The 22677-nt window shown below is 33.8% G+C and overlaps 1 protein-coding gene across 2 annotated transcripts in view; it reads left to right on the top strand.

Moving 5' to 3' along the window:
- FNIP1 (folliculin interacting protein 1) overlaps positions 1–22677 on the top strand; it is a 111991-nt gene that overhangs the window by 52134 nt on the left and 37180 nt on the right. The window contains exons 3-9 of one of the 2 annotated variants that reach the window (XM_010981179.3): positions 7203–7337; positions 10686–10786; positions 10952–11026; positions 11970–12061; positions 17341–17424; positions 18603–18674; positions 21347–21482. In XM_010981179.3, coding sequence (XP_010979481.1) covers positions 7203–7337; positions 10686–10786; positions 10952–11026; positions 11970–12061; positions 17341–17424; positions 18603–18674; positions 21347–21482 — 695 coding nt within the window. The remainder of the gene's footprint in view (positions 1–7202; positions 7338–10685; positions 10787–10951; positions 11027–11969; positions 12062–17340; positions 17425–18602; positions 18675–21346; positions 21483–22677) is intronic. The other variant, XM_010981188.3, reaches the window with a different exon arrangement.

Here is a 22677-nt window from a genome sequence, read left to right as displayed (position 1 = left end):
CCTTTGCCTGCAAATTCTCACAAAGCCTCTTTACCCAACACCAACAAAATGATTATCCTTTTACTCTTTCTTTCATGTGTACTTTCTTCTTTTTCTGTCTGTCTGCCTCTTTTTGTCCCTCTCAGTCTTCCTTCTCAGTGATAGTTTGTGTCTTTTAATCTCTCTGCCTCACTATATCTCAGACTCTCCTCAGTCTCTCCTTTTTATCTTTTTGTCTCTCCTTGATGTCTCTTTTTGCCCTCATCTCTGTGTCTCTTAGTCTCCTCTCTGTCTCTGTGTCTCAGTAGTAATTTGTCTACTGGCTGTAATCTTATACCATGCACTCATCCCTCAGTCCTCTGAAATTTTCCTGTCAGGCTACTTTTTCAAACTTTTCTCTAGACTCATCAGTGACTAGAAATCAAATAGCTTTGAATATTTCTAGTCTCACTTGTTTTATATGTATATTCTCATCCTGTGTGCCACTTTCCTTGATGAAGGTTTATCATCTTTCAAGGTTAATTTTATCACAGCTTTATGAATCCTTTCTGATTCCTCTTGGTATATTTCTTTTCTCCTCCATCAGATTTCTCATAGACTTTTGTTGATAGTCTTTCATAGACTTCTATGTCATAGCTAGAGGTGTACATATGTTTGTTATTTAATTGCAAAAAGAGTTAAAATTTTATTATTCACCTTTTTTCCTTACCTGCAGACTGACTCATTTGTGGTAAATACTGAGAATATATTTTGATCAATTTTAATTACAGTTAGGAAGTTTATTATCAAAATCCTGTAAATACTTTCATAAAGATTTTATATGTTCCTTTTGAACACTACAGAACACACTGTTTTCCCCAAATTGCAACATGTTGGAATCATTAAGTGATTTTTTTTCATTGGCTTTACTGTACCTAAACCCTTGAAACATCAAATCATATGGGTTCTATATAGTCAAAGAAGGATTGTGTGATGTAAATGATAATTTCAGTCATCTTACACAATATTTTGTGCCCATACATAATGATGTAGTTTAGGCATTAGTAGTTTCCTGAATATTATCTTGTAATTCTGAAATAAAATCATATTAATCAATATATAGTTTTCTCAGAGTGTGTATTTTCCAACTGTATTATATTCTGTGAAAAAGAACTTGAATATTCAATGATTTTAATCAAGAAACTTGTTTATAAAATTTTTTTTTTTACGCTTGATCCTCAGACCTTATTCATCTTACAGCTGAAATGTAAAAATTACTGAAATGTGGTTTCTTTGAATAGTGATACAGCCAAATGGACCAAGTGTGATATGATCACATGATACTGTCTTTATCCTGGACATTGTTTTTGTGTTAACAATAATGCAGTGCTATTTCATGTGTTCCCAGTGAAGTTACATGATTATGCACGTTTCATCCTTCATTGGTTGTACACAGGAATAAAATTGTACATCAGCAGGTTCACATCATTTTGGAAAGAAGAATACAAATTATAATGTGTGAGAGTTTTGTATACTCCAAAGCATTGTACAGATGCTAATAGTTGAATCTTTATTGTGATACAAAATTTGGAACATAGGATTTGGTTAGGTAATTAAATCTATATAAAAATTAATATACAGGAACCATTAAGCTCAGTATATACAAATAATTTCCAACTAGATGATATAAAGGAAGCTAAGGCTCCATTTAAAATAGCAACTTTTTAAAAGTGCCTGTTCATAAACTTAACAAAACCTATACGTTTAGAAGTCTCCTGAGGTACATAAATGCTTACTTGAGCAAATGAAGAGGCAAAATACATCCTTGGGTAATATACTCAGTGCCATAAAGCTGTCCATTCAAAGTTGCTTCATAGAATAATGCTGTCTCAATAAAAATGCCAACCTTACTGTTGTTATTGTTGCTGTTATTTTTGGTGGAAATGGTGTCTGGAACTAGATAGCAGATTCTAAAGTTCAAATGGAAAAAAATCAGCAGTAATAGGTTGGAAAACCAGAAGAAGAGTAGTGAGGATGAATTAGCTCTACCAGATTTGAAAATATACTATGAAGTGTTAGTAATTTTTAAAAACATGTTACTGGAACATAAACAGACAAACAGACTAATGGAATGAAATAGAGGATTATTTAGAAATCTAAAAAATGTCAGAATTTAGTATATGATAAAGGCATCATCTTGAATCAGTGTGGTAAAGATTAATAAGGGATATTGAGACAGCCATTTAGAAGAAGGATAAACTGATTCATATCTCAAGTATATGAAAATTTAAATGTAAAAAACCCCTAGACTATTACACAAAAGAAAGCATGACTTAAGTTCTTTTGTAACTGGAATAGAAAACACCTTCCTAGCTATGACTTAGACTCCAGAAACTGTAAAGTAAAAGACTTACAAATTCGACAACCAAATTAAAAAAAAAGAGAAAACTTGGATGGTGAACAAAACGGAGCAAAAGCAAGCAAACAGATAAGCAAAAAAGAAAAAAAAACACCATAAGGAAAATTAAAAGACAAATGATATCCTGGGAAAACATTTTTATAGCGTATAAGACCAGCTGGTAATCTTTCTATATAAAGAGTTCCTAGAAGTCAAGACAGAAGTACTCAGTAGAAAATTGGGTGAAGTAAACTGACCATACTTCAGTAAGAATATGTATATACATATGAAAATTGGGTGAAGGTTAAGAGCAGTGAGTTCACATACAAATGGCCATTACACATTTAATAAGATTCTTCCTCTCATCCGTAATAAAGGAAATGAAAATGAAAACTATTTTATTTATTTATTTATTTTAGTTCTTTCCTTTTAGATTGGCAAAAATGAAAATGTTGAATGACAGCACTTTGCTGTTAGAGTGAGTGAAATGATATCCATGGAGGGTAATTGGGCAGTATCTACCAAAGTTATATGTGTTTATGTTTCAAGAGAGCAGTCCTTCCAGCGATGTCATTAACTTATGACTGATTAAATAAGCTATAGATATTTACACAGTGGCACACTCTGCAACTGTATTAAAAAAAAAAGAAATAGGAAAATTTCTAAAGATAGATGAAAAGATTTTCTATGATGTTAGTGGAAAATAAAGCAAGGGCAGAACTGAATCACTTACCTTTTCTGAAGAGTAGAGGAAATGGAATATGCTTGTATTTGCCAAAAGAAATACTGGAAGGATAATAATAGTCCTGTAGGAATGATTTTACCTATTGGGAATGTGTGGAGTGGGGAAAAAGGGTCATTCAAGAAGAGTGGGACCTAGATTTCTTTCTGTTAAGAAAGATTGAATTAATCAAAGATTCAATTAACCTAAGAAGGAAAAAAAATTTTATTGGAGCCATACTGAGGGTTATAACCTGGGAGACAAGTTCTCAGAAGTTCTGAGAATATTCCACTTCAGGAGCTAGATACTCAGTTTTATACATTTTTGAGACAAAGAGTCATATATCATATTGTCAGGTTAGAATTATAAAGTTCATCAGAAATGTTTTAGTCAGGTATGCAGGTACAGAATGAGACTTCAGTCAATGTTGACCCCCTGTACAGGATGAGAAAGAAATAATAATATTAAAAATTATAATGCTGGTGCCACACGAAAGGGACCATTTTTCTTAAAGATTGATTACATTCTCCTTCACTGAGGGAGTCTGGTTAATGTATAATGCAGATCACATTGGGAAATGTGTGTTTCAATTCTGATTTGATTGTCCTGCCGTAGAGAAATTTTAGATCTATAAGGCATTGTATATAGAAATATATGTAAAAGCGCGCTCTGTCTCTGTCTCTGTCTCTCTGTCTCTGTCTCTGTCTCTGTCTCTCTCACACACACGCACACACACACACACACACACACACACACAGACACACAACTCTAGATCCTTTTCTCCCACCAACTTCCCAGCTGTCCTGTGTCTTCTCTTTACCATTCTGAAGTCATGGCTTTTTGGAACCAAACAGCAACAACTTCAGTGGAAGATGATATAGTGAGGGGACATGGCACAGTAGACATGGGCCTTCTGTCAGCAAAAATCTGCTTCTGTCCTGGAACTGATGTATATTTGTCCCTTTCTTCATTTAGCAGATTGCTTTTTTTTTTTTTTTTGAGGGAGATATTGTTTTATTTATTTATTTAACTTTTTTTAATTGAGTTATAGTCATTTTACAATGTGTCAAATTACAGTGTAGAGCACAATTTTTCAGTTATACATGAACATACATATATTCATTGTCACATTTTTCTTCACTGTGAGCTACCACAAGATCTTGTATGTATTTCCCTGTGTTATACAGTATAATCTTGTTTATCTGTTCTACATTTTGAAATCCCAGTCTGTCCCTTCCCACCCCCTGCCTCCTGGGCAACCACAAGTTTGTATTCTATGTCTATGAGTCTGTTTCTGTTTTGTATTTATGTTCTCTTTTTTTTTTTTTTTTTTAGATTGCACGTATGAGCGATCTGATCTGGTATTTTTCTTTCTCTTTCTGGCTTCTCTTAGAATGACATTCTTCAGGGACATTCATGTTGCTGCAAATGGTGTTATGTTGTCAGTTTTTATGGCTGAATGGTATTCCATTGTATAAATATACCACATCTTTATCTAGTCATCTGTTGATGGACATTTAGGCTATTTCCATGTCTTGGCTATTGTAAATAGTGCTGCTGTGAACATTGGGGTGCAGGTGTCATTTTGAAGTAGGGTTCCTTCTGGATATATGCCCAGGAGCGGGATTCCTGGGTCATATGGTAAGTCTATTCCTAGTCTTTTGAGGAATCTCCATACTGTTTTCCACAGTGGCTGTACCAAACTGCATTCCCACCAGCAGTGTAGGAGGGTTCCCTTTTCTCCACAGCCTCTCCAGCATTTGTCATTTGTGGACTTTTGAATGATGGCCATTCTGACTGGTGTGAGGTGATACCTCATTGTAGTTTTGATTTGCATTTCTCTGATAATTAGTGATATTGAGCATTTTTTCATGTGCCTATTGATCATTTGTATTTCTTCCTTGGAGAATTGCTTGTTTAGGTCTTTTTCCCATTAGCAGATTGCTTCTTGATTCAGAGATTGGGCATACAGTTACCTGAACCTGGAATGTCTTTCTACCCTCCCATTCTTCTTTCACCTTCACTCCTGTGCTTTTTTGTAGTCCTAGCTTAAATGTCACTACCTTGATCTGTCTAGACTAAGTTAAGTCCTTTCTTGGGCAGTGCACTTAAACATCGTTGCTTCTTAACCTCTTCATCAGTAAAATGGGGATAATAATAGAACCTACTTCATAGATTTGTTGTGAGGAATAAGGAGTAAATACATGTAAAACTGAGTAGTACCTGACCACATGATAGTGAGTTAGCCGTTGTTGTTCTTATTATTACTTTTATTAGACTTAATTGAAATATGTATTTAATCATACATATTTATCTAACTGATTGTTAAATGTCTCTTTCTCCTGTTAGATTGTTAGTTCCCCAAGGGAAAGAACTGTTTTATTCACTTCTATTCCCTAGTGCTTAGTACACATAGTGCTCAGTTTTGTTGACTGATAACGGTGGTTTGCAATAGTAGATAAATCAGGCCAACTGAATTTTGATTCTAAATACTTTATAGACTCACTAGCTCTTGTAACTTTTGTGAAGTTAACCTCTCTAGGCTTCAGGTTTTTCTTCAGTAAAATTGGGTTATAACATCTACTGTTTACTTATTTATATTTATAGAGTTTATATAAAAGATGCTTAAATTATTTATAGAAAACATACTTGAGAGCCTAGCATTTTGTTTGTGATCAGTAAGTAGCAAAGTTACTAAGATGTGGCCAAGACTATCAGGCCTAAAAATACCGATATATTTAGTGAGTGCTTAAATGAAATAATATAAATGCAAATATCTAGCTAAGGTCTTGACTCCAGAGTAGACATTGTTATTTTAAATTCCCACTTTAACTGTTTTCTTATAATATTTATAACTACAAATCAGAAAGCATGTGCTAGTTCTAGACACTGTATAGGGGCACCTTTTAAATGTATTTTTATGTAAGTGTATAGTGAGAGACACACATGCATACACTGCTCTTAAGAGTCACAAGTAACCTACCCATTATGTAGGGTTTTTTTCCCCTATTCACAGGTTAGAGAGGTCAGGTAACTTGCCCAGAAAACCAGGAGTTATTTAAATTCAGGCCTATTTAGTTTTAAAGCCCTTGTTCTTTTTACCTTACTGTGCTGTCTTTTTACGTTTTGGTTAGAGGTGATTTTGGAATTACCACATGTTCTCTTCTTTTACAATGCCTTTGGTGATAGTGGCAACTATAAAACAATTAGTCTTCAAAAAATTGTGATTTCAGTCAGATTATTTCTTCTCAAAGCCTACCTGAGGTCTTTTATATGGAAGAATGAACATACTGGTATCTGTGATAAAGCATTCCAATAGTTTTAGGAGTACAAAGACCTTGGTGGATTGCAACTTTACTGGTTGTGAACAGTGAAAGCTCTAGAATCTGTTGGGTACGGGGAGGAGAAGAAGAGTCATAAAAAAATAGAAATAGGTTCTTCTCTACTGGACAGCACAACTTTCTGGTCCTAAGCTCAGCTCTTATTAAAAATTTAACCGTTCAGTGCATAGATACATTCTCATTTCAAAAGATTAAACTTATATGTATGTATGTACAGTAAAGTGTGTCTCATTTGCATTTTTCCTCCTATTCTTACATTTTTTCTTAAAGTTTTTTCCATAAAAATTTTACTTAAATTAGCTTGTAATGAGTTTATTATATTTAAATGAATTAATAAATATTATAAAATTTCTCCATTTTAATTTCTTATATGGGAAATACATTAATACATATAACATAAACAAAAAGGCCTTTGGGGTCCTCAGTAATTTTTAAGAGCATGAAGAGGTTTTTAGATCGAATAATTTGAAAACTGCTGCAGTATATTATTAAGTCACTAACAATGAACATTGTGCCAGACCATTGTGAATATAGAAAAATTCCCATGATTAAATAATTTTGGTGAGAAAAGCACAGTAAAAAGCTCCACAAATATTATAGTTATGAAACAAGGAATAGAAAACAGTACTGGAAAAAATACAGTGAAATGCAAATACTCATTATATTAAGGTTATATTATTTTGAATTTTATTTCATCCATGGTTTTTCCAAAGATTTTTTATGCTATAATTTATGTGTGGTGGAAAATCTGTTAAAATATGAATGGGAATACTCTCTCTTTCAGAAACTCTGTACTGATGCTCAAGTTAAAGTCTTTGGGAAATGCTGCCAACTGAAACCTGGAGGAGACAGTTCTTCCTCTTTGGATAGTTCCATGACTTCATCTTCTGATGTAAAAGACCAGTGTGCTAAGTACCAGGTCAGATCACTGATGTCATTTATTTATTCATTCACAAATATTTTTGAGTACCTACAGTGTATTGTGTACAATCCTAGGGACTGAGGGTAAAATGTGGATTAGTCCTTACCTTCCTGGAACTTACAATGTAGCTGGGGAAACAGATAGTTAAACACGTAAGTTTATTAACTTTGATAAATCTTAGGATAGGGGAAGTACAGAGAGTTTTGGGCACAGGTAGCAGGGGTATTTTCTCTTCATTTCTTGTTTCATGTTTTGGGGGCTACCAGAATAATTTCTTATTTTATATACTATTTCATTATTGAAATATGAAGATTAATGCAAAATGAAACAGTTTGAGATTAAAATGTGGCTGAAGTATATGCTATGAGAAATGCAGTTTCATTTTTCAAAAGTAATGTAGCTCTTTTAAAACACAGAATTAAACAAATCAGTAACTACGTAGGAACTTCTCTATAAACTTGTATTTTACATAGAATCAGTGCTTAGTTTCATACTAAGCAAATGTCATCTGATGTGAATTTATTTGTATTATCCAAGTTTGCATGAACGAATCACAAGTATTTTATGATTAGCAGTACCAAAATAGAATCCTAGACTTCTAAATTATTCATAATAGGTAATTATATTTGGATAGGAATTGACCCTGATACCATATAAGTGTGGCAGTATATGTGAAAGAACTCTAAAGTTATAAAAATCCAGATACTAGTCTGTCCTATGTAGTTGCCCTGCCCTCCTCTGTTTCTCCTCCACCTTAGGCATGATACCCTGGTAAGTTCCTAATAGTACTGTGTAACATCATCACACTTATGCCAATTTGGAAGTTCTCTAATTTGATCAATTGTACAAACTTGCCGTCCTTCCTGTTATTATGCAGTGAAGTATGAGTATTAGCAGATGCACCCAGAAACCCCGAAGCAGGGAGTGATTATAATTCTCATTTTGCATTAAAATCTGTAGAGTTTTTTTTTTTTAAGTAAAAATTCCCAGGCTGTGTGTCCAGATAGTCTGATAGTAGGTTCATTATCATCCTGGAAATCCTGTTTTTTAGGAAGAAGGCATTGAATTATTGTAACATACAGTTTACTACACTTGATAAGATGTGATTTCAAGTAACTAGGACATTATCCTTGATTTACAGAATATTACAGATTATTGCTCCCAGCAGTGATTACTTAGAAAGAACTGACCTTTTAAGAGCCTTTAAAAAAAAAACACATTAAATATAATAGCACTTTCTTTATTATTATCTTCATTGTAGATTGTATCATATTAAAATATACGTAACATTAGTGACATTCATGATAACTATTTGGTATAAGAGCAGGCAGAGAGAACCTTTAATAGCAAACTATGTAGTTTGATAAAATTTGAACACCAATTTTACTGTATTTTGCATTCTAAGGATTATTTATTTATAGTATTAAAATATATAAATTCCTTGATATTTAAATTTGTGTAGCTTGCTTAATATATGAAATAATATTTTTAGTCAAAATAAGAATGCAATTAGATACACTGAAAAAAAAAATGAACTTATAAAAGAAAGTTCTCATTCTGTCATTATCCAGAAGCAATTTAGGTTGCCAAGTAAGATTGGCATTATTGATCTTAAAAGAAAAACAGACTACTTCATTATTCAGAAAATTATTCTACTCTGTTTCTGAAATATTATCCTTAATACCTAAACTTCTATGCCTGGAAATAAAAATTTTGTCTTAACCAAGTCCCAAGAATAGATGAGTTGCTTCTTTTTAGTAACCTAGGTATATCAGAAGTGGTTTTTTTTCCTTAAAAAATAACTGGGCCTTTATTAAAACAAAATTAAGACTATAGCACTGAGAAATAAAAAACAATATGTAAATGAATATATAAAAGAACTAATGTTAGAAATAGTTACGTATAATAAAATGGATTGCTATTTGAACATGTTCTTTTTAAGAAAGGTGACAAAATGTAAATATATAGATTTTTTTTTTAATCCAAGGCGGGCAGTAAACAAGCACAAGAGTAGAAGAACCATGTTATAAAAAGAAAAATAGTATGTAGACGTATTCCCTGGCCTCCACTAGAAAATAGGTGTCCTCATCACTTTATTGTTATCTTCAGAAGAATCTTTTAAGTATTTTTAAAAAACTCCTAATTCTTGATTTTCTTTGATGGAATGGTTTAGTGAAATTTGTGCATAATCCTCATGTACTGTCTTAGATAGTTATTTAGGTCATCTTCCTTGTCAATTGTTTTGTTATGTAATTGTATCAGCTAGGACTTGCATTGGGACACCCTCTGAAACAGTGGCTTAAACAAATTAGGGATTATTTTCTTCATATAACAAGTCTGGAGGTAGGCCATCTAGGCATATATATGGGCTTCAAGATGGGCTTAGAGACCAAGGTTTCTTTATCTTTCTACTTAGCAAGAGTTAATGTGTACATACTTGTTGCCTTGTGGTCCTAATATGGCATCTCCATCTCCAAGGACACACTTACATCCCATTGACCAGGCCTGTGTTGCATGGATTTAAATGGATAGCTTTGGAAGCAGCCCCTCCAGCCATTGGTTTACTTCTTTGATATAGCGACTGACTAAATCTCTTTTTTCCAAGGGAAACTCTGAAATGCAATCTTTTTTTTCAGTTGGGCACATTGCTTCCCTGAAACAAATTGAACTTCAAAAAATAAGGAATAAGATATTTAGTAGTTAACCAGTGGTAATTTATCACAGTATCTAAATAGTAACCAAATGGATGAGTTAATTTTTAGATTTTTTGACACTTAGGAGGACAATTAAACAATAATGGAAAGGAATAACTTTTTAATCAGAGTGCTTTGCAAATAAGACATTCTAATGTTTAAAACAAGTCCTTTTTTAAAAAAATGTAAAATACGTTCGAGTTACCCCATTTGTGAATGCCTTCTTTGCACAATAAGGGTGATAAAATCTGTTCTTCACGTTCAGTGGATTCTACTTCTTGTTATCTTTCCTGCAGAAGTATTGCATATGCATAAGATAGTTAAGAATGTTCATTTGAGCTTTATCTTTGTAGTAGCAAAAACCAGAAAGTGACTTAAATGCCCGTCAGTAAGGAGAACTTGCTTGATAAACTGTGGTATTTTCATACAGTAGAATACCGTGCAACTCTTAAAAGGAGTCTATGAATAACCATGTGGTTAGATCTGTAAGACATTGTGAAATGAAGAAAGCAAGCTGCAGAACAGTGTATACAATGTAGAATCACTTAAAAAACATACAGAATAACTAGAGCAAAGGAACTTTTGATAAAAATCAGTATTTGAAATAGGTTTTAAATTCTGCAGTTTTGTTAATGTTATGCTTATTGTTTAGGGTTCTCGGTGCTCTTCTGATGCCAATATGCTTGGAGAGATGATGTTTGGCTCGGTAGCAATGAGCTACAAAGGATCCACCTTAAAAATTCATCAGATCCGGTGAGGGATTTTCTGATTTTTGTTATTGAATTCATTTTAGGATATTTAGTTTTTATGGCTATTGTATCTATACTGTGACATCTCTGAGTTATACTTTATGATAAATTGAAAAGGCTCTTGTACATTAGTTTTGATCTCTCTCTGTCCCTCTCTTTTTCTTCATAGTTCTCCTCCACAGCTTATGCTCAGCAAAGTTTTTACTGCACGGACTGGCAGCAGTATCTGTGGAAGTCTCAATACGTAAGTAGTTATGGATGAAAGGAGAAATGAACTATTTAACATTTGCACAGTATGAAAACGAATACACTGCTCTCAGGATTGCAGCATAAATTCAGATTTTCTTCTGTCCCTTAAGTTTGAAAGTTTATGGAGGCTAGATTTTTTTCTCCCCAGCTTCATTGAGATATGATTGACATATACCATTGTGTAAGTTTAAAGTGTTTAGTGTGTTGATTTGATATATTTATATATTGCAAAATGATTACTGCCATAGCCTTTGCTAAACTCACCATCTTGTCACATAATTACCATTTCCTTTTTGTGGTGAGAACATTTAAAATGTACTTTCTTAGCAACTTTTAAGTATACAGTACAGTATTATTATTTATAATTAGCTTACTGTACATTAGATACCCAGAACTTGTTAATCTTATAACTGAAAGTTTGTACCCTAGGACCATTATGTCTCCATTTCCCCCACTCCCATTCCCTGGTAACCACCACTTGGCTCTCTGTTTCTCTGAATTCAGCTTTTCTTAGATTCCACGTATAAGTGATATTATATGGTGTTTGTCTTTCTCTTTCTGAATTATTTCACTTAGTATAATGCCCTCAGGTTCCATCCATGTTGTTGCAAATCGCAGGATTTCCCTTTTTTTCGTGGCTGAATAGCATTCTGTTGTCTATAAATGCGACAATCTTTTTTATCCATTCATCTGTTGACAGACATTTGGATGTGACTGTATTCTAATAAACCTTTATAAAAACAGGTAGCAGGTTGAATTTAACATTCAGACTGTAGTTTGCCAACCTCTGATTTAAATGATTAGTTGGTTTAATAGTACTAATAGAGAAACTTAAAACTTGAAGTGTTTTGCATTTAAAATTTTGTTGAGATATACAAAGAATTGCTATTAAGAGCATAAAGTGAATTTGGAATTTATTTTTATCTCCTCCCCTCTAGGCTGCAGGACAGTCTTGAATTCATCAATCAGGACAACAGTACATTAAAGGCTGACAATAACACAGTTATTAATGGACTACTTGGAAATATAGGTAAATTGATTTTATAAGTTTTTTAAATGTTCTTAATAACTTAGATCTGTTAGAAGACCAAAGAATTTAAAATACTAGAAGTATAAAAGGGATTTAAATTGCAGGTATGTGTAATACTTGTGTTATTTGAAAAATATAATTTTCATATATCTGAACATTTATTTTGTATCTGTAACGATTGAACTGCTGAAGAAATACCTAATTTGGTTTTTATTTTTAATTTTGATGCATCTTTGGAAGGCACTTTTGTTGATATAAAAAGCTCTTACTACCTCTCTTGACTATTTCAGCTGAGGAAGACCAGTATTAAACTTTCTCCCTCTCTCTTCTCTAATCATAAAAGTAATTTTAAAATGGTGCTCATTTTTGTGACCTATAATTCAGATGAGCACATATTCAAATTTGGTATTCCTTAAAATGTTTATTAAAAAACTTACTTAGTAATTTTGTTAGTTTATTGTTTTTGTTACTTCAGTTTAACATTTTAAAGTGACAAACTATTTCTGAAGTTTCTGGTCCTTTGTTTTATCATAGAAAGATTAACTAAATTGCTGCTGACTGTATTTCCAGGAATGGTAGTGTGTCAGAGTGTGGACAGCAGTCAAAATAGGATAAATATTCTGCTCACATTCTTGTTTAGTGAAAATTTTTATTTGTAATTAATTTTAATAACTAAATATTAAATATTTTAGTAGAAAACAGTTTTTCCCCCACCTTTAACAGTATAGCATTCTAATGTTTTTTATAATTCATGTTTATTCAAATAGCAACCATTTATTAAATACCTACCGTGGGCTAGTTACAGTGTCAGCCATGTACTTTAGAAAGTGTGCATTTTATAGAAAAATGGAAGTTTTGCTTTTTCTTCTCATTTGATTAATTATTTCATTTGTTTTAATGAAATAAAAATGTGACAGAAATAACAATCTTTTTTCTTTATAATTTGGCACTTTTCTAAGCTAAAAGGACTTATTAAAAGCTATGTATTTTAATAGTAGAAATCTACGATCATATATAAAGGTAAAGTACACTACAGATGCTAAATATACCCCTCTTCTCTGTTCTAATATAGAATAGGAAAATAATGCATTTAACAAAGCACAGACTTCAAATAATGAAAGGCTTTTATTTGCACGTTCTTAATTGTGCATCAAGGATATTTGAGCACTCTACACTGGAATTTGACACATTGTAAAATGACTGTAACTCAATAAAAAATGTTAAAAAAAATAAAATGATAACAGTAAAAGAAAAAAAAAAGGATATTTGAGCACCATTTCTTACTTTCTTTAAATGAACCAGAAATAATTCCTGCCTCAGTTGATTTATAGTTAGTGAAAGTCAGACAAGTAACACAACACAGTATACAGCTGCAGCATACTGTAGTTAATTCTTGGACAATTTTAAAAGCATGATGTGATAGAAATGAGGAGGAGCGCCTAATTTAGTCTTGGCTTGTCAGAAGAGTCTTCCTTAAAGAAATGAGACATAAACTTGAAGAATTAGCCCGATGGTTGGGGAAAGAAATGTTCTAGGAAAAAGCAATAGCATGTGCATAGACCTAAGGGCAAGAGTTCACTGAGTGTGGAAAGAAAGTGAATAAATCCATGTGGGTGGAGCACAGTGTGGATATGAGTAAAGAAAGTGAAAAGAAATAAAGAAATGAACAAGGGCCAGATCATGAACAACATTGTGGGCCCCACAATTCCATAAGGAATGTGGACTTATGCTTTGAGCAGTTGGGTACCAGTGAGGGTATGTTAGTTAGGGTCCTCTACCTGTTTTTTAACAGGTTCTAAGACAGGGTTAAACATGCAGGGATTTTATTATGACTGTGAGAGAGATGAGAAAGAGAGCTGGGAAGGGTCGAGAAGGTCCTCAAATTGTGGTGCAAATCTGACCTTGAGTGAAAGAAGCAAAAGGTTGAGTGGACGTATCCCAGCCTGCCACGTGCTCCAGGGAAGGTTTGATAAGGCCATGGATGAATCTTTGAGTGAAGATTGGTTGTCAGAAGTGACCCATGTCTTGCCAGAATGGACCAGCTTGTCTTACTATACCTGCTGTGTTCAGTCATTGGCTAGGAGCAGCTTATGGGATATGTGGCCTTGCACAAATTTGGCAGTGAATTTAAGTACACAGCAGCTGGGGCACTTGGTCATTTGCAGATCTTATAGCTGGAGAGCTTTGTGATGCTTTCTCAAGGCCACCACAAAGAAGTTTTCAAAACATAGAAACACGATCAGATCAGATTTGTATCTGACAAAGAACATTCTAATTACATGAGCCAGTGGGACTGAGGAAAGATCCACATTAGAAGGCTGCTTATGATGATCGAAATGACAGATAATGGGGACCTAGAGTAAGATTGGGTAAGTGAGAATAAAGAGTTGTTGAGAGAAATAGAGTGAACAGGACTTGGCAATTAGAAGAGGTGAGGGGAAAGTGTGAATCAAGGGTGGCACTTAGCTATCTGGTTGTGTAATTGCATGGATATTGGTTCCATTCACTGGTAGAAACATAAGAAATGGAGAACTGATGATTTTAGGTTTAGCCATGTTGAATTGGAAGTACTGGTAGGATATCAAGTGAAGATACCCATTATACTTAGGGAGATAGATGTATTGTGGTGGTAGCTGCTATAACATTAAAGTTAATGAATGTATAATAATTTGGAAACAATAAGAGGTTTTTTTCTCACTCATGTGAAGTCCAAAAGGGTGTTACTCATTGATAAGCAGTTTTCCTTAAAGCGGTGTTTTAGAGGTCCAGTTTCTTTCCTTCTTGGAGTTCTACCTTTTAAGCATGCAGACTCCAAGGCTGTGCTCAGCTGCACCAAGCCAGTGGAAAGGGATTGCATATATCCACTTCAAAACCACCTCAGCTTGAAAGTGATAACACTTTTGTTCACATTCCATTGTTGGTAACTAATCCTATGGCTTCACCTATGTATAAGGAAATTTGAGAAATACAGTCCCTAGCAGGATCGCGGCTTCTGAGAGACTGCTTCATACTATGAAAGGGAGAGCACAATTATTTTTTAGATTACTAGCTGTTTCTACTATGAATTTGAGAATTATTAGCATACAAATGATAATCTAAAGTAAAGAATTAATGAGAAGGAAATATTGTTGAGGATGGGATCCTGGGGAATGCTACCTTTAAAGAAGTAGAGGAAGAGAAGCATGTAAAGGAGCCTGAGGGGGAAAAAAAAACTTAGAATGTGTTATGAGAACTGAGGGAGAAAAATTCAAAGTGTAATGTAATCAGCATCAAATATGATGTAAGGTAATATAAGATAGTATGGACTGCACTAGGCAGCAGGAAGGCTTTTGGTGGCCTATGTGAGCAGTTTCAGAGGGGAGAATAGAAGCTAGAGTTGAGGAAAGACTCAGAAGTTAGTCTTTTTTCCAAGATGTAAGCAGTGGTCCTCAAACTTTTTGATCTCAGGACCCCTTTACACACAGAAATTACTGAAGACCACAGAGAGTTTTTGTGTATGTAGGTTACATTTGTTGATATATACTCTATTAGTAATTAACATTCAGAAAATTTAAAAAGTATTTACTATTTCATTACAAAATAACACTAATGACCCCTTTCATGTTAATATAAATAACATATGTTTTGAAATAACTATTTTCTAAGAGAGAAAAACTTAGAAGAGTGGCATTGCTTTATAGTTTTGCAGATCTTTTTAATGTCTGACTTTATAGAAAACAGCTGGGTTCTCATATTTGCTTCTGCTTTCAGTCTCTTATAATATGTTGTTTTGGTTGAAGTGTGTTAAGAAACCTAGTCTTACATAGATACATAGATAGAAAAGCAACATCCTCACAGACCCCCTGAAAGGGTTGCCTTGCACCACATTTTAAGAACTACTGAACTATAGAATTAGATATACGGGGAAAAAGTCGAAGAGTTCTGACTGCATTTAAATGTTGATGGAAAAGAAAGTTATAAAGGAGGTTAAGGTTTGAGATAGAGGTGATATTGGTAAAGTAAGATTTTTGAAGGTTAGAGGTAGAGGTGATACTGCTAAAGTGAGTTTTTGGCTGACTTAGAATTAGCTTTGGAAGGGAGGAAGGGCGGGACTTCATGGGATTTTTCACTAAGTCCCTGCACTTAGAGAGGCTCAACTAATGTTACGTGTTGTGACTGTTCAGGTAGGAGGAAGGCAAGGATGGGTAAGAATTAAGTCTGGAGATAGCGTGGTAGGAAAAGGAGAGTTCCCATTTGGTGAATTTTCTCTACATACATATACATATGCATACTGTAGGAGACAAAGTCACACGCTGAGAATAAGGAAGGGGTGGTAGAGAAGTTTAAAGAGAGCAGATAAATTTTGAAGTATCTAGGAAAAATTGAAGAAAGAGAGCTGAGCAAAGAAACATGGAAGGATTACTGCACATATATTATAATTATAGAAACTCTTGTTATAGAAAAATATCTACTCGCAATTTGAAAAATACATTTCTCACTTTTTTAAAACAGAAAAGCCCCTATTTAGGCCATTTTGATTAAGCATAATTAACAGGTAACTGAGCTGCTTGCTTCCAGGCTGTAATGTTACCCTCTCTGGGTCTTCAGACTCTTCTCTTGGTCAAGTGTGTGGCAACCACTTCTCTTGGACAGCTGGAAGTCTCGCCCTGACGGGCTGCACTAGCATTCCTGCTTCCACAGTGGCTGACCCTTGTTCTAGGAACTTTGGTTTCTTCCATTACTTTGTAAATTATCACTAGTTTAGAAAAACCCATTTCATACTTACTTGTCAGTAGATCCTCTTTTCTCTATTTGCTCTTTGTTTTATGTTGTGTTCTGTTTTTCCAGCCAGGTGCTTAGGTGGTTTTCTTCTTACTGAAGAATACTGTAATCTGTAAACTGACTTTTTAAAAGATAAATTTATTTGACAAATGTCAAATTATATAGATAACATTACTGTGCTTTTTTGAGTCTTTAAAAACATTATTTTAGATTTAGAAAGGATTGAACGTTGAAAATAATATTTACCTTGTATAGTGAAAGCTTATTTTTATTGTTATATATGAATTTATTATTAAATAGGCGTGAAATTGTTATGTTTGATATAGGCCATGACCAGAGGGAAACCATCATGTTTCAAAAATGGGAACCCTGCTTAAATTATTCTTACTTAGTTTAAAAGTTTCCGTCCATATCTGTTGGTCTGCTTTTTTGCTGCCTTAGCTCACCTTTTATTCCTGACCCATTTTGGCTTCTCTAACAGCCTTCTTTCATATGTATTTTACGTTTTTGCTGTGTAGGTCTTTCACAGTTCTGCAGCCCCAGGCGGGCATTCTCTGAACAGGGTCCGCTCCGCCTGATCAGGAGCGCCTCTTTCTTTGCAGGTTTGCCATGTGCTGTGTGGGTAGACTAGTCGGTGTGCCCCAGCGGCTCAAATCCATAGTAAAGCTGTGGAAACAAGAGAGTAGAGAAATGCAGTTGTGGAAGGTGTGGTTAAGAAAACACTGCTTAGGAAGTGTAAGAACTTACTATCTTTCTACTGAATATGTTCTTGAAGTTTTCAGAAACTAAGTTATCAGTTGAATTGACGTTTTTATGAAATTTCAGTTTGTCATTTCTTATCTCATTATGTAATAATGATTTTAACTTCAGAATTCTGAACCAAAATGAATTATGAATATTATCTCTTGTAATACTGGTTGGAGTTTCTAATGTGACAACTATCTTGTTTCCATGGCTGAGTAGCTTTTGTATCATAGTTCATCAATTGCAGAAAAATCCTCTTACTGTAAAACTTCTGATCTACACTATTCCATAAGAATGATTTCTCTTGGAGCTAAGATTTAGATGAACAAGCACCATTATGTTCTGTAAAAGTCATATATGAATATGTTTGTTTATATCATTAAAATATGGGTTATGGAGTGTGTTCATGGCTTATTTATCCAGAAGTTGTATCCAACTTCTTATTTTAATTAGTACTTATTATCCTTACAAATATGAGATATAAGCAATGCATATATATTATAGAAAATTGGAAAATAGGAAAAATAGGCAAAAAATATATTATCTATCTTATCAGCCAGAAATAGCTTCCTTTAAAAAAAACAAAATTGAGATTATACTGTTTAGTTTACTTAAAACTTTTAAGCATATATTTCTATAGGCAGAATAGTATCATATACCATCTTATACCAGTCACTTAGTCCCAGCAACCATCATTCTTACTGGTCAGTAGCTTTTTCTTTTTTCATTTACTGGTATATTATGAATATCTTCCTATATCATCGAATATGCTTCTAAAATACTTATTTTAGTCATACCTTGCTTCTTTAGATATTATATCATAGATTATTTTCATATTATATGTCAAATCATCAGATAGATCTTAAAGCTTGTTCAACTGAGTAATAGCTCTTGGTGTTGGGTTTGTGCCATGCTATTGAAAAAATAAAGGAATGCAATGAGATGAGCATGATTTAATTTGCTATTTAAAAGGAACAACATCAACCTGAATAGCACTGATAAATTTTATAAGTCACAGTTTTGTCTTGATTCACAGTTCACAGCAACCCAATGGACATGCCTGGAAGAGAGCTGAATGAGGACAGAGACAGCGGCATAGCACGCTCTGGTAATGACAGGTTCATGTATTAATCCAATTTTTGATGAGATCGCTCAGCTGTCATTGATTTCCTTTTTTCCTTTGCCTTTTGCGCTCAATTTTATGTACACAGTTTATTAGTATTGATATTAGGCTTACAAGAGAATTGTAGAAACAGCAGAGATAAATATTTTAAATTAAAATTTTTTTGTGTTGAATATTAAATGTGCCTGGTGGAGCATGGCCTGGGTGGAATACATGCTGATTGAGGCTTAGCCAGCATAAGAAAATAGTATTGTTCAAGAGACTGCTTAGATAGCATAGTAGGAAAAAACATGTTTGCTTATATCTGCTTTATGCTAACTAGAGTTTAACGTGTCAGACTGTCTCTTGCCCAGAAAAGTTTAGGCATTTTAAAGCAGTGTTACATGTATTTCTTTCAAATTAGGTTCTCTTCCAAAATTCGTCTGGCAAACTTTTATTGAAAAATGCTAGGGATTGAAAAAAAAAAAAAAGCCCATATTCTGCCCTTAAAAGACACAGGTTCTACTGAGAGAATAGTCAAGAAAATCATCTGTTGTAGTTCACTGTGTAAAGTGTTCTGTGATAGACCTGTGCATAGAGGTTCAGATAAAGGGCTCCTAACTTAGTCTGGGCAAGGGGCAGGCTGTCAGGAATGCCTTACAGAGTTTTGATACTTCAGTTACATCTTTAGAAATAAATGGGAGTTATCCAGGCAAAGGCATGGGGGAAGGACATTTCAATTAAAAGGAAAAGTGTTTATCAGGATCCAGAAATCAGCATAAGAGAAAGGAGTAATCTTAGGTTTGAATTATTGTTAGATTTGAGAAACTTTATCCACTGTGATTATGTACATGTGTTGTCATATTACATGGCTCTGCTATCTAAATTGTTTACAATTCAGTTTTAAGTGTAGATGAAAAGTTCAAACTTGCCAGATATTGTAATCACTAGGTATGTGTTAAGAAATTGCAAGAAAAATTTCAGATATGCTTGATTCACCCTAGAAAAAGGGTTAGCTATCTGGTTTTGAGGAACAAAAAATGAAAACCTCAGCACCTGATTCTGATGGACAGCTAGAGTTGAGAATTATTACTCTAATATGAAAAATCTGCATCTTTCCAATAATCTCACCTTTCTTTTTCTAGTTGAGTTTGTTATTTTTGTTGTTAGGAACTAACCTAGAGTGTATTTCTTTTATACTCTTTGCATCTATGTAATCTAGAGATTTAGTTTTCTCTTCTGTGGCATGAATTTAATTCTCATTATTTTATCCAGGATTTCAGAAATGATAAATTAATATCTCTATAGTTCATTTTCTTCATCTGTAAATTGAAAGGTCTGGCTAGATTGAGCTATAAGACTTCTTGAAGGTATCAATTTTGTATATGCTGTTTAAGTTAATTGTGTATTTTCTTCTTTCTAATAGAGTTAGAAAAAATAGTTATTTTTAACCATAATTTAATAAAAATATAGCTCTTCCAAATTTACAGTAATACTTGATTTTTCACACAAGCATACCTAGATTAATTATACATGCTAAATCTGAGACCACAACATTTAATAATACTAATTAATAAAATGTGGTCTTTTCAATAAAGTGGTCTAGAATTAATTCATTGCTGACCTAGATGTTTGCCTGGCACATAAAGCTCTCCCCTTTATCATTGAATTTGTCATAGATAATTCAAATGAACAGATTCTCATAATGATGGTCTCTTAGCTTTCAGTTCTGGTGTCTAAAATAATACATCATCTGGCAAGTGTCTTTTTATAGGTGATAATTATACTTCCCTTTTTGGCTACTTTACAAAATTTCAATATGTGTTTATAATGATGAAGATGGGAATCTAAAATATTTCTAAATAAAAGTAAGCCCTTGATGTCTTTTCCTCTTTAGATTCAGGGGGGAGATGTAGAGGATCTCCAGCCCAAGGAAAAATAAAGAGTTGTAGCTTTTGACACCCTAGGCAAGAAACAGAGATTTTGGGTTGTAAAGCAGAGCTTTGAGGAGAGAGTAATATCTATACTTAGGGGATTGCAGCAATTATAATCAGAGTGGACTCAATTGGAATGTGTCTGTCATTCCTTAGAATGCTCCAGAGAGCAATCTGTAGTATTTACCCTTTTTTTGGGGGGGGGGAGCTTGATAGGTATAGTCATAACTCTTACTAAAAAAGTGGCCAAGCCTTCAGAGGTGACTACCTATGCACATGTGATCCATGAGTATTTAAATGACGTCTTCAAATGGCATTCAAACTCTTATTTTCACATATAGCTTTTGTTCCTAAAACCCAACTGCTGCATTAAAATTGAATTGCATCATATTTCCTTTAAATTAAGGACTAAGGATTCAGCTAAGCTAGGAAACAGTCTCATGGGCAAACAGATAATACTTTATTTCAAAGTAGCATTTTCTTCTGGGGTAGGGGTGCAAGGCTAAGGATGTCAAAAGGGGATTGTATCAGAATTGCTTGCCAACACACTTTTAATGTGTGATTTTTTGGGGGGACCTTGCTCCAACAATGATGTGATTTTTAAAATGGAAATTTTGGAGCTTCATGAAGCAAATTGGAAAACTTGAGTAACCACTCTTAAATTTGTTACAGAGAAATTTGTCCTTATGTTTAGTTATTATTGTCGTCCTATTCATTGTACTTGTTCTTATTCTGACTTGACAGCATCTCTTAGCAGCTTGCTTATTACACCGTTTCCCTCTCCAAACTCCTCACTTACCCGAAGTTGTGCCAGCAGTTACCAGCGACGATGGCGACGTAGCCAAACAACAAGTTTGGAGAATGGGGTATTTCCTAGATGGTAAGTTGGAACCTTCAGTTTACAACAAAGTTGAGTAGTTCCTTAAACACAATTTTGTATGTCAAGAGCCTGGGCTTGTATTTTGTATATTTTAAGTCTGGAACTGGAAACTTCAAAAATGTATTACATTTTAAAAATTTGTGGTAAATTATGCATAGCATCGAATTTATCATTTTAACCATTATTAGCTATACAGTTCAGTGTCATTAAGTATTGTCACATGGTTGTGCTGCCATACCGTTCATGTCCAGAATGCTTTTTCTTCCTAAACTGAACCTCTGTATGCGTTAAACAATAATTCCCCAGTTCTCTCTCTCCTTATCCCCTGGCAACTACTAGTCTGTTTTTTTCCTCTATATATTTGACTTTTCTACATACCTCAGATAAATGGACTCATAAAATATTTGTCCTTTTATATCTGCTTTATTTCACTTAGCATGCCTTCAAGGTTCATCCATGTTGTAATATGTATCAAGATTTCATTCTTTTTTTCCATTGTATATACATACCACATTTTGTTTATACATTCATCTGTCTATGGACATTTGGGTTCCTTCCACCTTTTGGCTATTATGAATAATGCTGATATAAACATGGGTGTACAAATACCTTTCAGGTCCCTTCTTCAAATTCTTTTGGGTATATTCCCAGAAGTGAAATTTCTGGATCACACTGTAATTCTAGTGTAAGTTTTTGAGGAATCACTGTGCTTTTCTCCACAGCGACTACACCATTTTTGCTTACATTTCTTCTAGAAATACACAAGAATTCTAATTTCTTCACATTGTCAACAGTAGTTGTTTTCTGTTTTTTTTTTGGTTTCTTGTTTGTGTTTTTTTTTTTTTTTTTACATAATAACCATCTTTATGTGTGTGAATTGGTATCTCATGGTTTTGATATGCATTTCCCTATGGCTAGTGATGTTGAGCATATTTTCACATGCTTATTGGCCATGTGTATGTCGTCTTTGGAGAAATGTCTATACAAGTGTTTTTCCCAATTTTTTAATCAAGTGGTTTGTTGTTTTGTTGTTGAATTGTAGGAGTTCTTTATATATTTCTGAGAATCAATCCCTTATCAGACATATGCTTTGCAAATATTTTATCCCATTCCATGGGTTGCCTTTTTATCCTGTGGACAGTGTCTTTTGATGCACAACTGTTCTTAAGTTTTGTGTAGCCCAGTTTATCTACTT

Source organism: Camelus dromedarius, chromosome 3 (assembly GCF_036321535.1).
Source record: "Camelus dromedarius isolate mCamDro1 chromosome 3, mCamDro1.pat, whole genome shotgun sequence".
Taxonomy (NCBI): domain Eukaryota; kingdom Metazoa; phylum Chordata; class Mammalia; order Artiodactyla; family Camelidae; genus Camelus; species Camelus dromedarius.
This window is presented reverse-complemented; position numbering and strand designations above follow the sequence as displayed.